The sequence below is a fragment of the Lonchura striata genome, chromosome 4 (assembly GCF_046129695.1).
Source record: "Lonchura striata isolate bLonStr1 chromosome 4, bLonStr1.mat, whole genome shotgun sequence".
In the NCBI taxonomy this organism is placed as follows: domain Eukaryota; kingdom Metazoa; phylum Chordata; class Aves; order Passeriformes; family Estrildidae; genus Lonchura; species Lonchura striata.
The window spans coordinates 41243573-41260482 of record NC_134606.1 but is presented as its reverse complement, the minus strand read 5'-3'; the positions used below and the strand labels follow the sequence as shown (position 1 = coordinate 41260482).

The 16910-nt window shown below is 39.1% G+C and overlaps 1 protein-coding gene across 2 annotated transcripts in view; it reads left to right on the top strand.

The window, feature by feature from the left end:
• Positions 1-2325: 2325 nt before the first annotated feature.
• GLRB (glycine receptor beta) overlaps positions 2326-16910 on the top strand; it is a 59777-nt gene continuing 45192 nt past the window's right edge. Inside the window, exons 1-3 of one of the 2 annotated variants that reach the window (XM_021539575.3) lie at positions 2326-2442; positions 3838-3991; positions 15166-15272. In XM_021539575.3, the coding sequence (XP_021395250.1) occupies positions 3870-3991; positions 15166-15272 (229 nt within the window). In that variant the 5' untranslated portion in view covers positions 2326-2442; positions 3838-3869. The other variant, XM_021539574.3, reaches the window with a different exon arrangement.

Genomic DNA, 16910 nt, shown 5'->3' with positions numbered 1-16910 from the left:
GTCCTCTAGGCGCTCCCCAGCTTGCAGGTGAATTATGACCTGGAAGTGGTGCCGAGCCCAGCACATGTGGAACATGACAGCAAAACTGAGATGGAGGGGAGGAGGTTTCCTTGGGGTGTGAGCTGGTGGATGCCATGGGCTGGCAGAGGGTGGGGAGCTGGCAGGGAGCCCAGAGGCTGCTGCCCACAGCTGATCCCTACCTTGGCCCAGGGACAGGCACTGCTTCAAAGAAGCTGCAATAGAAAAATGCTTTTGCTAAGCTCTTCCCAGGTAAAAGAAACTGTCTTCAAACAAAGTCATGGGAGAAAGTTTACTGGCAAGTGTGGCATAGAGCCATAGAATCTTATGTGTCCCTTGGGGAAGATTTTTTTTTTGGAGAGGCAGCACTTCCAGAGGAGAGGATGAACTGTGGCAATTGCTGATACTTTCAGGTTCCTGTTTATTTGGTGGGTTTGTACCTAGAAAACAACATGTGAGTTGAGCTGTGCTGGGATTTACAGGCACCGTAATGTGGACACAGCTGCACATACAGCAACATCTTAGGAGTCCAGGACAGAGTCTAACTCAGCAGCCAATAAAAAATTAAAATTAGGTGGAGTAACCATTCTGGTCCTCATGGTACTGCTGTCTTTGTCTCCAGACAGCTGGAGCCAAACCTGTCTGCTCAGCTTAACATTTGTGGGCAGGGAGCTCATTGGAAACAGCTCAAAACCAGCTGCTTCTTTGCATCTGTGACAGCTCAGGAACATGAGGAGAGGGAATGAGCAGAGAAGAACCTCCCCCTGCAGCAAGGCCAGCTTGATTTTCTTCCTCTCCAAGAGCAGCATGAAGTTGCTGTCATTGAGAGAACCCTTTGTCTTTCCTGGGAGGCCTGGTTATGAGATCAGGACAATGGCTTTCAAGGTTCCCTGTGGATGCAGCTGCCATCTCTCTCCTCATCTGCCTCCGTGGCATATGCACTTCCTGGCCTTTCTTCCCACCACCCTGAAAGCCATCAGACCATGGCCACATCCCAGGCTAAAAATTGACTAGGGAAGCCCAAGCAAGGTGGAAGGGAGGGCAAGCTTCTAGTAGGGAAATGCTGGCAGTGATGGAGAAGTGCTGCTGCATTCACAAAGTGTGCATACAAATGTCTGAGTTCAACTATCCTGAAAATTAAAAAATCACTCTTAAACAAAGTAGTCCTTACTACACGCTGATGGCAGCACATCTTATACTTTCCTTGGTAGCTTTCTGTGTGTGTTGTGTGAAGGCTCTCACACGGGCTCATACTGTGACATGCCAAGCTAGGGCACATGGCAACTCAGCCATGTCCTACTGTCACCTGCATCCAGAAGCCAGACAGGAATGACTTCCACCCTTATGGCTATATCTAAACAAGAGAGCATCAGCAATGCTAGGGTCATCTCTCTATGGGACAATGAAAGAGAAAAGGAGGTGGTCCTCATCCCAGGGAGCTGGGCCTATGCCCTGGCCCTACATCAGCTTGGACCTGGCTGTTGCATCTGTGCTGTTGCCAGGATAAGGCTGTGAGGAGTGGAAGGTGGCTGGCAAGTTCTCCCTGCCCATCCTGGTGTCCTGGGCTGCCTTCTGTCCCTTCCCTAGGCCTGGTAAGGGACTTCTGGAAAAAGAACCAATCCTCACCCTTATACAACCCCTTTTCAGTTGTAGAGACAGGAAAAGTCTTGTCTAAGCTTTCTTTTTGCCAAGCTAAACATGCCCGCCTCTCAGCTGCTCCTCACAGGACTTACTAGCTAGACCCTCCTCCAGCATTGTTGCCCTTCTTTGGACTCTACAGAACCTCAATGTCCTTCCTGTAGTGAGGGGCCCAAAACTGAACACAGGATTTGAAGTGCAGCCTCACCAGTGCCAAGTATAGAGGGACAATCACTGTCCTGCTCCTGCTGGCCACACTATTGCTGATCCAGGCCAGGATGCTACTGGCCTTCTTGGCCACCTGGGCACAGGCTGGCCCATGTTCAGGTGCTGTTGATCAGCAGAGCCCTTTGGGCAGCCCTGCAGTCACTCTCCCCCAGCCTGTAGCCCTGCATGGGGTTGTTGTGACCAAAGGGCAGGATGCCGCACTTGGCCTTGTTGAACCTGATACAATGGGCCTCGGCCCATTGATCCGCCATTCCGCTAACCTGCGCAAGACTGCACTGCCTCTTCCTCTCATCCTACTCAGTCCCTCTCTGCTAATATTCTCCTGGTCGTGCCAACTCCCGCCAGAGACCAGAGGATGCTTCGCTCCACCGCCCCGTGCTCCACCTCCCGCCGCCCCGCCGGTCCCCGCGTCCAGCGGCGGGAGGGCGGGGGTCGGGGAGCCGGGCCCGCTGCCCCTCCCGGCGCGCGGTGCCCGGGTATGGGCGGGCTCCGGGACGTGCCGGCCGGGGAGCGCCGCGGCGCCGCACATGCTCACTGGCCGCGGAGGCACCGCCGGAGGTAGGGCTCGCTCCGCCGCCGGAGGAGCCGCGCTGTCGCTGCGGCCGGGCCGCGCCATGGCCCGCCCGCTGCCGGGCCGCCGCCGCCGCTGAGCGCGGGGGGATCGCAGCGTCCGGCGGTGAGCGCGGGGCGCGGGGCGCGGCCGCGGCGGGGCCGCGTGTGCGGCGGGGCCCGCGCCCCCGGCGGGGCGGGCGGGGATCGCGGGCCCGGCCGGGGCCCCGTTCCGCCGGGGGCACGGCCGAGCCCCGTCAGCACCTCGGCCAGCGCCGGCGGGGCGGCGGCGGGCGGCGCTGGGCACGGCCCGGGGTGCTCCCCGCTCCTCTCGTCCTCCCGCTGCCGGCGGCGCTCAGGCCGCTCCCTTCCCGGTGCCGGGAGGCCGAGCGCCGGCGGGCCGGGCGAGGGGCCGGCGGCGGCGTGGGGTAGACCCGAGACCTTTCCCGGCCGGGCAGGGGCGGGTGGCGATGCTGCGGCTCCCGGGGAAGGGGGAGCTGAAGCATCTCGGTGCCTCCCGGAGGTGAAGGAGAAGAGAGAGATGCACAGCTCTTTGAAACCAGTGCGGGAGAAAAATCCTAGTAAATAAAAGTGGAAAAAGCAGTAGGTTCTGAGGCATCTGCGAGATTTCTGTTGGCCCAAGGAAATGCTTGGGAATTTTCTGTAGGATGGCAAACAAATGGAAAATGCCTTGGGTGCCGCAGTGCTGTGGCCAGGGGCAGGTAGGGCTGCCTCTGGCCAGACACAAACTCATCTCCTGGCCTCTGGCCTTTGGGGTACGTGCTTTTGCCCCAGAGAAGTTTAAGTATTAAGCTGAGCACGATGCAATAAAACATAGTATTGCGGGTTGTGTTTAGTCATCTTTGCAAGGCCCTGTCAGTGCTTGCTCTGCAGTGGAAATGCTTCATGCAAAATTACTGTGTTTAAATTCTTTCCATAAAATTATATTTATAACCTCTTCTCATAGCCGGTGTTGAAATGATTGTTATTTTATCTGTGCAAGGTCACAGAGAGCTTGCAGTTCTTCGCCTTGCTACATGACTGGTTGACATTGTATTTAATGTAGTTGATACATTTCTGGTGAGGAACCCCTTCCCGAGCTTCTGAATATTTTTGGTTAGGCAGTCTTTGAAAGACATCACATTTCTCAAACAAACTGAAGCAAACCTGCATTTAAATCTGTTCCTCACTGTCCCTTTCAACTTTGGGAAGCTACTTGACTCTCTGGAAATTACCTAAGTCAGTTTCATGTCAGGGTTACATGTGAATACATTCTCTGTCTCAGGACGATGAAGGCCAGCAAAAAACCCAACTTCCATAAAGCATTTGTTTACTTTTTGCAGGTATGTATTTCCTTTTACCATATCCAGCCCTACTAACATAAGCTGCTTTCTCTTACCACAGACTGAAGATTTCTCTGAAGCGTAATCTTCAAGATGAAGTTCTTACCAGCGATTTTATGTTTCATCTCATTCTCTTTATGGATTGAAGAAGCTTATTCCAAAGAGAAGTCTTCAAAGAAAGGAAAAGGGAAAAAGAAGCAGTATCTATGTCCATCGTATGTTCCTGCTTTCTTTTGTGCTTTTTTATGATGGTGATCATGCCCTGTTTTTAACAGTGGAAATCATGTGTCAATTGAAGTAGAAGGTGGTGCTTTCTGCTGAAAGGATGGGGTCTGTGGTGGGAATGAGTTTGACCAGCATTGTAGCTAAGTTCTGTCATTGTGTTCCTTCTGCAGCAAGTCTATTTTAGTGCAAGAGAAAATCTCAGCCACAGTAATTGTTCCTTTCCTTGTGTTGGATTTCAACCCAGAGCTTTGCTATTTATGGGGACACAGTAGCATGGTCCCATAGCACTGTGCTGTCTAGCATCATGTTGCAGGTGTACTGGGGAAAGCAAGGAGGGTGCAAAACTGTCATGATGAATTTTAGCTTCTGGTTAGTTAGTTCTGTAAGAGAAGGCTTGTCCTACAGATATTCTTGCATGTTGAATAAGACTAAGGTCTTCATCATCTTTCATCAATCATGTACAGTACTATAACTCTTATGGAGGTATATTGATTGTTGCTATAAAGTATGCCCTTATGGAATAGTCTGCCTGTAAAAATACAGGAAATTATAATCTGTGATTGCCCAGTTGAATAGAGGATGTGATCTGGACACCTATGATTACTTGATGTTAAAAATACTCCACTATCTAATGCCTACCACACTTTACATTGTGATCCATAAGACAAGATTTTATTTGTGAGTGCTATTTTTAGAATTTTCTTGGCCAACCTTGCTAATTTTTTAGTGTTATGTTGTAAATATCTGAGAAAAAGATTGATGGATTACCATAAATTGCCATTAAGTGTAGAAAATTACTATGACTGAAATAAAATTGTTTAGACAAAGTTAAAACGTATTTCTTCTTCAACCATAAAAGAAGAGGTACAGAATGTTAGACTGGCTATTTATCAACTTTTTCCAAAGAACAAAGTAAAAGTGGAATAATCAGACAGAAGCATTGTTCAAGTAATACTTTTTAAAGTTTCCATTCTTTTCAAATATTAACAATGATGTTTATTTGTAACCTCAAATTTTAGAATGTTTCTACATATGGTGCATGTCTTCCTTCTCTTTTTTTAATATCAAATCTAAAAAATGTTATTTGTCATTAGATTTGAATACCTTAAGTTATGTCTCAAATGTGATCATGACTCATCTGAAATGACCCCTACCCATTTTTCCCCTTTTAAAATGGAGTTGAGTTCTGGATGAGGCTTTTGGTCTGAGCTACTGTGAGAGTTTATAGCAAGGAGAGAAATATCAGGGTTCCCAGGACAGACATCAGAACAAAGCCCTTGGAAAGTGAGTTAGGCAGCTGGGAACTGAATCCATGTCTTCCATGGTCTTGTTTAAATACCCAGCATTTCCCCCTGTTCTTGACTAAGTCTTAGTAGAATTCAAAACAGCAATGTCATTTCATCTTTGTGAGTGGATTTTTCTTGTTTGTTTTTATTTTAAGCCCTGTATTTCTTGGTACCATTAAATATGGCGTCATTTGTCACCAATACACTTGCCAATACTACACCAATACATGCTATCGTTTTCAAAGTGATACTTTTCCAGTTGAACCTATCTGCAAAATTACTGGTGAATCCAGTACTTTTTGATCCATTGTTGCTGACCAGACTTGCTATAGTAATGAGTCCTGTTTGATCTCCTGAATAATGACCAAATTGTCTATATCTCACTTGGCTGAAGTTCACAGCTTGAGAGACAGCCAGTTGCAATAGTGGGGTTGCTGTTTCTGTGGCTGGCATCTAGAAGACCTGTCATGTGAATGAGCAATGAAAATCAACTCTATCTGGCAGAGAAATTGCCCAATGCTCTCTTAACTAAGGCTGCTGTTGGCAAACTTCCAATGATCATCATTTTTTAAAATGATCTTTCACAAAACTTCTTGATTTGGTGGCACGCTGTGTTGTAAAAGAGGTTGATTACTAGCAGTAATTTTTTCTTTGTGAAAAAAGAAAAAAAATCTTTCCTTAGAATCAAACCAAAACACAGTGCAGTGGAGAGGGAATCAAGTGACACTGTAAGGGTTGACTAAAACTACTCAAGAAAGTGTCTAAATGAAGAAATTCCTAGTAATCGTGAAAGAAATATTTTAGAATAATGCATTTTATTTTTTTAAATAAAAAATTAAAATTTTGCATAATTTATAAAATTGAATGGTGCAAATTCCTAATGTAAATGCACATTTATAAGTTAAACTCTTAATCCACCTTCAATTTGCATTGGTTACTAGTGTAATAAAATTTAAACCTTAATTGTAACAAATTATTGCCTTTTGTCTCCTTGCAACATATGAAATGCTAAATTTTAGTTCTTCAAGAGAACAGAAATACTTTATAATGAAATTCAAATCTATGCAAATCATTATTTAGGAATAACTTATATTGAATCTCATCTTACTGCCTGCGTTCCTTAATTTGATGTTAAGAAATGGTTGGCTACAAGACTAGTGGGACTTTATAATAAATTTGTTTGGATAAAAATTTAGCATACTTGAACTTTTCTTTTATGGCTCTCCAGAATACAAGCCTTTTGCCAAATGTGCCCCTCTGGCATGAAATTAACTACTATTAGGATAAGATGAAAACAAGCTGATTAGAAACCCCGTAAAAAGTTCATTATTTTCTCATAAACAGATATTTGCTTCCTTAAATTAGGAAAATTCTATTTTGAATCTTAGAGCAAACCCTGGTGATTATTCATGATGCTGTGCTTCTCAGTGCATTGTGTGATAGTGGCCTGATTTGCCATCTTATTTTAATTTATTCCTGAAACTGTTGTTTCCAGGTTTTTATTGAAGGGTTTCTTGAAGCTGATGCTTAATTATTTGGTTCTTACTTTGATTTAATGCTTTGTCAGAACAGATGTAAGATTCCACATCTTACAATTAGATCATTTTCCTTCTTACCTCAGGCTTTGCAAGTGAAACAGAATAATTATACTTCTGTCTGATTCCTGAATCTTTGTTGATTAACAAAGAAATTGACATATTGGACCTAAAATGTTGTAATAGAGAGTTTTGCACCATAAATCTGAGAAACTGGCTTCCACAGATACAAAGTGCAATGAAATACAAAGCTTTAGTAACAGAACATCTGCCTTTTGTTTCCATGGAAAATATTGTTTTTTAAAAATCAGGCCCCACCCCTTTAGGAAAAAAAAAAGAGTTTTACTGTTTACAAAGCTTATTTTTAAATTTCATATACTTAATACAGAAGATTTTTTTACAGCTGCAGATTGGTTAAATTACTCAATCTCTTTCCTACTCACAGACTGCCCATATTTGCATGACTTTTGCTGCTTAGTTCTTATTCATAATTCCTCGTAATACCTTGCTTCTCTTAAACGTGGGACAGTTAGCTGTGACTTAGAGCACTGCTGAAAAATATTTTTCCTTTTGTTACACCGTAATAAACATTTCAGGTATTTTATGGTGTTTGAGCTGCTGCTGTTATCTCCATAATCCTTAGCAGTCTGGAAGGTCTCTACTTAAAACTACTCGCAAGATCTCTTGACAAATGAAATTATAAGGAAAGGGAAGTTTGGTTATTACAGAGTTAAGAGAAGGAATGAATAAGTAAGAGTGTCACACAGCAGCTAACAAAACCATTAATGACTATGGTCATCATCACAGCTATCCCTGTTAGTTATAGTTTAGGATGACTCAGCTGTTCACTTGCGCAGCATTCACTTCTGAAGATCTCTCAGCGTCCCTAATGCCACAGCAATGCTGAGAGCAAAACCTCAGTCGCTAAATCTCATCCTTTCATCTGGATAGCAGGACTGTGCTTTGAAAACAGCACCCTTCTTCACCTTTATGCATTTGTCCACATGAAGATTTATATGCCACTAGATGATTTACTAAATACTGTATAATATCTACAGAGACTTTTTTTATGCACAAAGCAGGAGTACAAATCATATTTGGTTTCTATTGAATAAAGCATATCAGCTACTTCAGAAACTGTGAAATGGCCCTCTAAGCCCTCCAGAAAACATGGCTTGTGCCATCTGCCAGGGCAGAAGCTTAGAAAGGTCACAGATGCGAAGGTTCAATAAACAGCTTCTTTTAAAAAGCAACAACAAAAGACAGTGGAACTAGGGAAAAAAGGCTTTGATGTGTTTAAAGCAGAGTTGTATTTAACTCTGTCCTCAAATTTCTCTTGGTTAATTTTAAGCTTCTGACATGCACTTCCTATTCAGACTAAAGTAAAAGTTTAAAATATATTTTATACTGTGGGTCCTCTCCACTTCTCCATGAACTGTAACTTTTTTATCAAGTGTTTGGGTAGACATCACCTCTCTATCTGTAGTAGATGATCAACCCCAAATTGTAAATGGTGGGAAAGTGGCATCATGTCTCTCTTCATTCTCATCATCTAGAAAACACTGTTGATAGTCTGTGAACATTTTTATTTGTAGGTATGGTGGAAGGGTTTATACACTTTGTGGAAGGAGGTGGGATGAAGTTGAAAGGAAAGCCTGAATTTGGTTGTGGAAGAAGATACATCTGACAGTCATTCCAATGATAAGTACTTTGCAGAGCCCAGGTCTTGTTCCTATAAAAATTCTTCTGCCCTGTAGTAACAGCAGTTAGTCAATGCTTTTATTATTCTGTATCATGTAACTCTCATGGAAAGCTGTAATCCCAGACAGAGAGGGCCACATTCTGGAATGTTTGAGAATTTGTTTTCAAAATGGTTAAATAGTTAAATCACTGCCAATGGTGATGGGCAGTAAAAGATAAAGCTGTAAAGCAAAACCTAACCTGTCTTGTAAAACAGTAGTTAAGCATGATAGACTGGTTCTCGTTCAGTAACTTTCCCTCTCAGTGAGCAATGTTTGCTCCGTTCTGAACACCAGAGTGATGAGACACTCAAATTGTGTGTAAACATTACAGACTGTGTATGTCATATGCAGCCTCCAGATTAAGAAAAAATTTGGATCTATGGGTTGAATTGCACCACCTTTACCTAAGCCCAAGGAAAACCATAGGTCTTAATTCTGTTGTCAAGGCAAATTATGCAGAATGTATCTCAGCTTATGCTTTCCTCTTATACCACCATTTATACCACCATGCAGGTAGTTAGATTTTACCTTCTATTGTCTTCATACTTGCAGTATTTGGAAAAAAAATACTGGGGTATGGAACTGATGTAGATAAATTACTTCAAAACTGTTGCCGAAACATTTTGATAATTATCCTGTTATACATCTGTGTGCTATATCAAGACACCACAAGACACTCATTATGCACAAGGGTCGCAGGTGGTGACTTTGGGGGAATGCAGAGATGCCTAAGCTAGGAACAAGCAAGCTAACTTTAGAAAAAAAAACCAACAAAACCAAAAAACATTACTAAGAACAGTAGTAGTTCAGGCTGAGTGAAATACTGTGCTAACCTGGTTCTGTTGGTTAGGGGGCAGTCAGATCTGTGGCAGGCAGATGAACCAACTTGTTTTTCTCAAGTTTAGTGAATAGTAAGGCACTTCAGAGTCCCATATAAACACTCCTTAAGGTGTCTAACCCTGGGAATGTTGAATTATGAAATCAAATTTAAGAGGCTTAAGAGGTTTCTTCAAGACAAGGACTGAAGCAGTGACACTAACAGCTATTGACACTACCTAACTGCAGGAAGGTTGTCTGCGTGTCCACGTTAGGACACTATTCTCTTTGGTCTGTCTACAACATGAGATGAAAGATGAGCTGTTACACCGCCTCAACTCATAGTTCAAAATTCAGGGTGCCTAATCTGGGTTAATGTTTCAAAATTAGCTATGAAGGAACCTTTCTCTTTTTTTCACTGCACTGCACTACCTCCAAATTTCAGTACTGAAGCTACATATCTCATTTTAGGTGTTTAGCTATCAACTGCATTCATGAAGACATGTAAATGGTGACTCAGAGTTCCATAGTTTTAGTGTAATTAGTAATACCACTTCTTATTGGCGTAATTAATCTTTTTAGGAATAGATGTGTCACCTTGCACCGTTTGAAAATGTAGCTATTAAACCTACTAGAGATCAGAGAGATTACTCAGAAGAGTTATATAGTATGTCATTGATATGTATTAACCTTTCTTATGCTTAGAGTTATTGCACTCAAAAAATCAAATTCCTGTAAATCAGAACACTGATAGTTTATATCAGGAAAATTTTACTTAAATATATGGTGAGATAATAGATATTATGTTTCCCAAAACTTATTTTTACCTTTCTCACATGTACACAGCCATGTTATATGACAAAAATGCCAGTTTCCATCATGTAGATTAAATAAACTGCACTGAAATCTGTGGTTTCAGCATCATATATGAAATTTTACTGGAGATAACAGTGTGAGTTAGAGTACATATTTTTACCTGTCAGTAATCTAGAACTATGAAAAAGCTTTCCTTCCTGTTTGTGTAGAATATTGTTTATATTATTTCCTCCTGTAGCACTGCATGTGGAAAGGACTCCTTGTAACTTCAGTGAGCTCTGAGAGAATAAATGCCATGATGACCTATGGAGATACAATGTCTTCTGACACATTTGCCTAAGACAAATGTAAAGCTATATAAATTTCAAACCAACAATAATACATACTTCCTTTTGTCATGCATATCTGCTTATCTAAAATTTTGCATTGATTAGTGAATTATGAAAATAATTGCCTGTTGCCATCAACTTAAAATGTTGATCATGATCTTCAAAGGCAGTGATAAAATGTGTAGAGCTGCTGTGGAAGAGATGAACACCTTACTGCATGTCCTGTGAAATACAGTATGTAAAGCAATTATTTGATTCATCAGGGATACCAGATGTAACCTCTGAAAGACCAGGCATTTCAGACAGGATGTTATAGCAAAAAACTATCTATACTTTCTTTTCTCTCTGGATTCTTCTGTGTATACAAGGATACTGGTTGTTTTCCATTTCATTTATTCAGATACAGAAAAAATCACTTTGAGTTTGAGTATTTTGTATGTTGGTTGTGTGGGCTTTTTTAATTGTTACTTAGGTAAAATTTTTCCTAGGGGAAGTTCTATCTTTACAATTACTTCCTTTTAAATTTTCTTCATTGCATCTATGAGGCTTCTGTTGTCTTATCCTTTGGTATTAACTGTATTTTACTTAGAAATCATTACTGTGAAGAGTGCTACATTCTTGTTTCTTAATGCTTTCCATCTGCTCCACATGCATTCAACACAGGTTGAAATAAATGCATTATAATTAAAATGCGTGCTGCAACTGGTGGAAATCGAAGTTACCAGCTTTTTACAAGTAGGAAAATTGTAGGCTGAACTAGAAAAAATGGTAAATAATTTCTCAGTTGGTGTGTTGTTTTGTGTGATTCAGCCTTCAGCATACGGAAATAAGATTCTTCTAGAAAGGCAGATCTCAGCTCAAATCCTTTTTGTCTTATGTGATATACAAATATGCCTCTCATTAATTCATTCCATAATGGCCAATTAAGCTGGGGTTGTTGTGGCTGTAGGTAAATGTCTCACATTAATAGTCCCAGCTTCTTTAACCAAGCACCTAACACATCCCATTAACTGTTTCATTAGGTCTTTTTGCTCATCTGTCACTCAAAAAATGTCCTTAACTTTTTAACTTACCCCAAGGAACACATCTGATGAACTAATTTGCAGGTGAAATTTAGGCATTTTGGTCAGCAAGGCTCTCAGAAGGAAATCCAGTCATTGTGGTGAAATTTCCTTGTGTGCTGTTCAATGATGGTAGTTTAATGACAACATGCTGTAAAAGAACCACAGTGAAAATATGACTGATATTCAGCAGAGCTTTTTTTTTTCCCCAGTAGCTATTTCAACCACTTCATTCAAAGTGACCTTTAAAAGTAGCAATTACTGAATCTCAGTGCTTGTCCTCCTAACTCAAACCAGCCATTGTCATTGTATTTCACTTGGTTTTTAGATAAGCAAGGACAAATGCACCTATACACTAGTATAAGTCCAAAACACAACCTGATGACTTGTGGAAGATGAGATTGTGGTGTTCTTTACCCACGAGCTATATTGCACTTGTTCTTCCCATCACTGTCTTCCCAGTGCAATAAGTCTCCTTTGCCCAATTTTTGGATGGCTTTTGAACAAACAGCCTGAACGGATATTTGTATTAATATACTTCTGCAGTGCAGCTCAGATCTCACAAAACTACCACTTTATTCCTCTTACTTGAAGAGACAAATAAACCCGTCAGCAATATTTGGCTTTCTTTTGTTGTTTGTTGCTCACTTATTTAATTTCTCAAACTTTTCTTGTCTTTTCCTCATTGCTTTTTATGAGCATCTGTATTTCATTTATTCCATGTGGTTCAGTTTACTGTTTTCACTATTTAATGAACTTCTTTGTATAACCCATGACAAAAATAAAAAAGTATTTAAGTTTGTTCATTAGTTGTTTCTTGGATTTGTTTTCATATTTCATTATACTGGACATACATAATTCAGAAAGAAATCTTGTTATTAATATTAAGGAGATTCTTTTATTAATGAGTTTTTGTAGACATCTGATGTAGATGTTTTAGCTGATAATATGTGTGACTTGCAAGGAAACAATGACATAAACCTTTCTGTATCAGATGAAATGCAGCATACAGAGTGTTTGCTTGCCTTTTTAATAGCTAAATGAACTTTTTTTCTGAATTGCTCTTTCTAGAAAATGGAATGTAATCTTTATCTTTTGTTTTCCTTTTTTCCAACTAATGGTAACAGCAAAAAAGACATACAAAGCTGGTTTATGATATTCCTGTAGCAATCTCTTCATTGATAAAGGTCATCATTGAAAACCAAACATATCTCAAAAATTACAGAACTGGAATAGAATAGAATAGAATAGAATAGAATAGAATAGAATAGAATAGAATAGAATGGAACATTTCATCTGGAAGGGACCTACAATGATCATCTAATCCAGCTGCCTGACCAAATGAGGAAATAAACTAATTCTTTTGCATAGTTCTAAGTAAAATATAAAAACTTACAAACTCAGCCCTGGGAGGATTGTTTGAAAGAGAATTTGTCAATTATTAGGAAAGGAGCTAGAACACCTATTCCTTTTTTTATTGCTCTAATATTAAATTAGCAGAGGATTATTGTATACAGAACATACAGATCTGTGTACATAACAGGAAGGTAACATATGTTGCTAAAAGTAAATGCTTCCTTGTTCTATTAGAAGACCAATCATCTCTGGAGAAGTTCTGCTGGAACAATTAGTTCACCTATGTGGTTATTGCAGATCACAGAGGTTTTAGTGTGTTTACTTCAAGAGGTGGATGGGGAATTATATACTGCAGCCACTTAATGCTATTCCACAATTCTTTTCTCTTCCTGTGTGTTATAGTTTAAGATATCCTCCTGGATACATATTTATTGGTAGGTACATCTCTATGTAGTTTTTGGAATGCATGCTTATCCTGCTAATTACTGTTTAATTGTCAAAATTTCAAGGAGGATTTAGTGACATTTTATTGCCATAATTTTTTCCTCCTTTATAATATCAAGCAAATACAAGAAAATAGCTAAGCAGATATGTAGCTTTATATTTCAGAAATATCCTGAATACAACAAAGAAAACAGAATCTTACTATTTTTTCCTGAATGATAAAATGCTCAATGGGTATCCAGGAGACTATGATAAAATAAATCACATTTATGTTTTCATAAATGGTTGACATATTTTTTAATAATAGGGAACTCCTTCAAAGTTTTATTTACAAATGTTTTAGTTGTTAAATGTTAACTGGGAAGATTAAATCTCTTTGGGAAGGCACAGTGAGTGCTACCAAGTCAGCAGATCTGATTCCCTTTTCCTGTATGGTTTGAGTTAAACCTGTTGTTCTTACAGGTGAAATTACTAATAAAAGGTCTTCAAGGGCTAGGATCTGTTCTCATCTCCAGTTTTCGATCAAATACTGATGTCATGTTATGCTGACATTTATTAATTAATTAATTTCCCAGTAATCAATAAGGGCAATGCTGAACAGAAGCTACCATAATTGGACATTTTAAAATCAGGAAGTCTAATACATTAATGTTGCTTTTTTTTTTTTTCTTAAACCGGCCAAAAGACTTCTGTAGAGTTAATATTTTCTTCAAAAATGTTTGAATAAGGCAGAAATCCCAGAAGACATGAAGGAAACTGAAGAATGAGAAGAATAAAAAAACCCTGATATGTTATATAGAATAACCTGTAGGTCTGTCAAGCTGACATTGGTATGAGAAAGAATAATGAAAAAAAGAAATTACAGGGTAAAGAAGGCAACAGCAGCTGATGCTGATTATGGAAAACATTAAGGAAATAAACTTGATCAGTTTTTAAAATACATTTGTACATTGGTTTGCAAGAGGAGATAATGTTGATGCATATGAATTATACCTACGTAGGGTGTTTTTCTTATCTTTACATGTCATCCTGGTTACTGGATTATAATGACAGAAAGACAGAAAAGTAATCATAAAAGGGATGGAAAAGTGATTATGAGACATAATTCAAAACTTGAAATATTGTCACTGAACAGGTTCTGGAAACATACAAATGCATTATGAGCCTCTTGGTGTTTAAAATATCTGGGGAGTGCACTGATGCACCCATATTTCTTTTCATTACACTCAATTTCATGTATTCCTGTAGTTACATTTACCTGTCTCAGTTTCTTTTTGATTGCACCAATAGTTTTCAGTTAACACTCAGCATAATAATGGCAAGATAAAGTAGATGTTTAAATTCCCCCTGTAAAAGCAGAGAGTCCAAGGCCTTGTTTTCTGTAGTAAAGCTTTTATTAGCACTTGACAAAGAGATTATGCAATCCTCCAGTTCTAGGTGGAATAGCTGGCATGTGAGAGCAGAAGACTGCCAAAAGCCTCTGCATGGTTTGGCACCTACAAAGTGGCTGTCAATTTACTAAGGTTCCTAATCTGACAGTCACTTAAAATAGTTCAGGTGGTTGCTTTTACTGATGAAAAAATCATGTCCCTCTGAATATTTTTCTTAGGAGGGAAGGGAACAATTACTGAATTGCAGTATATTTGCTTCCAAGTTTACAGTTAAGAGTTAACATTTTTTGCTTGTGAAATGGCATTTATGGCACTACTTTAAAATCACTTCAGTTTAAACATGCAATTGTTTCTGTCTTGGTAGTAACTAATGAACTTTTTTTTACAGGCAGCAATCAGCTGAAGACCTTGCAAGAGTACCTGCTAATTCTACCAGCAATATCTTGAACAGACTGTTGCTCAGCTATGATCCCAGGATAAGGCCTAATTTCAAAGGTTTGTTAGATGTTTCAGCCTTTTTTTTTAATCTTTGGATTTTAACTTTTTTCACAAAGAGAAAAATTGTGCAGATATAATACAAGCTAAATTTTGTTGTTTTTTTTTTCTAATGGAAGCCTCCCTAGATTGTGTGAAACTGCAGAAGATATTTATCCTTTTGAGCTGAAAGATAATAGTTAGGATTTCATTATCGTAAAAGTATGTGATGCTTTATTACTATTGGCCTTATTTTATAAAAGACTTTTTAAGTATAGAAATAGAATTTACAGAATAAGTTTTAAAAATACGTTTTTATCCCTACATTTTAGTTAGACTCTGCTTTACAGCATTTTAAACCACCAGATTTCTCTACAGACATCCTTTAAGATGACTATAAAAAGTTAGGGTCAGCGGTATCACTATTAGCAAACTATACAATTATTAAGTCCTTTAAAGATATTTTAGTTATAAAGCTTACACACTTCAGGAATTCATATAGGTAATGCATTGAAACACATTTTCTGACATTTAAACATCTCCCTGGTAGACAGATGTTGCAGGATTCTTCTGTGTCTATGTGTGAATCCTTACATGTGCAGAAAAAGTTGAAATACGAATTCTCTGCAAAACCTCTAAGAATTCGCACAAGTTAAGCTGTAAATTAGACTTTTCAGGAATTAGGTTATTTACCTTCTGAAAAAAGATGTAGACAATTTTATTACATATAGGCAATACAGTTTTCATAAAACAGCTCTTTCATTTTAAAATTCCTCTTATAATTATATGAGCATTAAGAGATATTTTAACATTAATATCACTAGCATGAAAAAATTTGGAAATCTTAAATGTTTATTGTGCTTTTGAAGAGGCTATCAGTTCTATTTAACAGTTTTATAAACATATTAAACTCAGTTCTCAGCAAGTGTACTGCTTCTTTCTTATTATCTGTAGAACCATATTTACATGTTTTGAGCACTGAGTCTTGTCACAAGGAATAAATGTCCAGCCTCTACTCTACCTGTTCTTCAGCATAATCAGCTTGTAATCACAAAGCATGGTGCAGATTTATTTATATTTTTGATAACCCTTCTGGCAGTCTGGTAAGAATCAAGACAGAAGGGAAAGGGAGGACATGTAATGTTAACTCAGAGGGAGTTGGAAGAAAAAGAACATTTTCTGACAAGTGGTTTGCCCATGTTAAAATGTTCCTCACACATGAGTGATTTTCTTGGATGGCACATCCTATTCAAATCTGGAAGAGAGAGTATACTCTTGGCTACTAGTGATGTGATGGGTGGTCTGTCACATGCATCAGGCATTAAAAGAAGTATTGTGCTTATTACATAACCAAAAACATGACATTTGAATAGTCTGATTAAAAACCAAACCAAACAAAACCAAACAAAGTTTAACTGAAAAAGTGAAATTTTATCTTCAAAATTTCTGGTGACCAAGAGAATGAGTTTGAATTTATGTATTAATGTACATAAAAACATGTTATGCAGACAAACATGGTATTGGAAGAAACATATATTACTTTGTACTGTATTTGCTTAGTCTGTCAAAACAGTATTCATATATTCTTATATCTCTTTTGTTGCTGAAAGTAGGAAGAAATCCACTGAGTATTAACAATGTAAATGATATACCTGCATC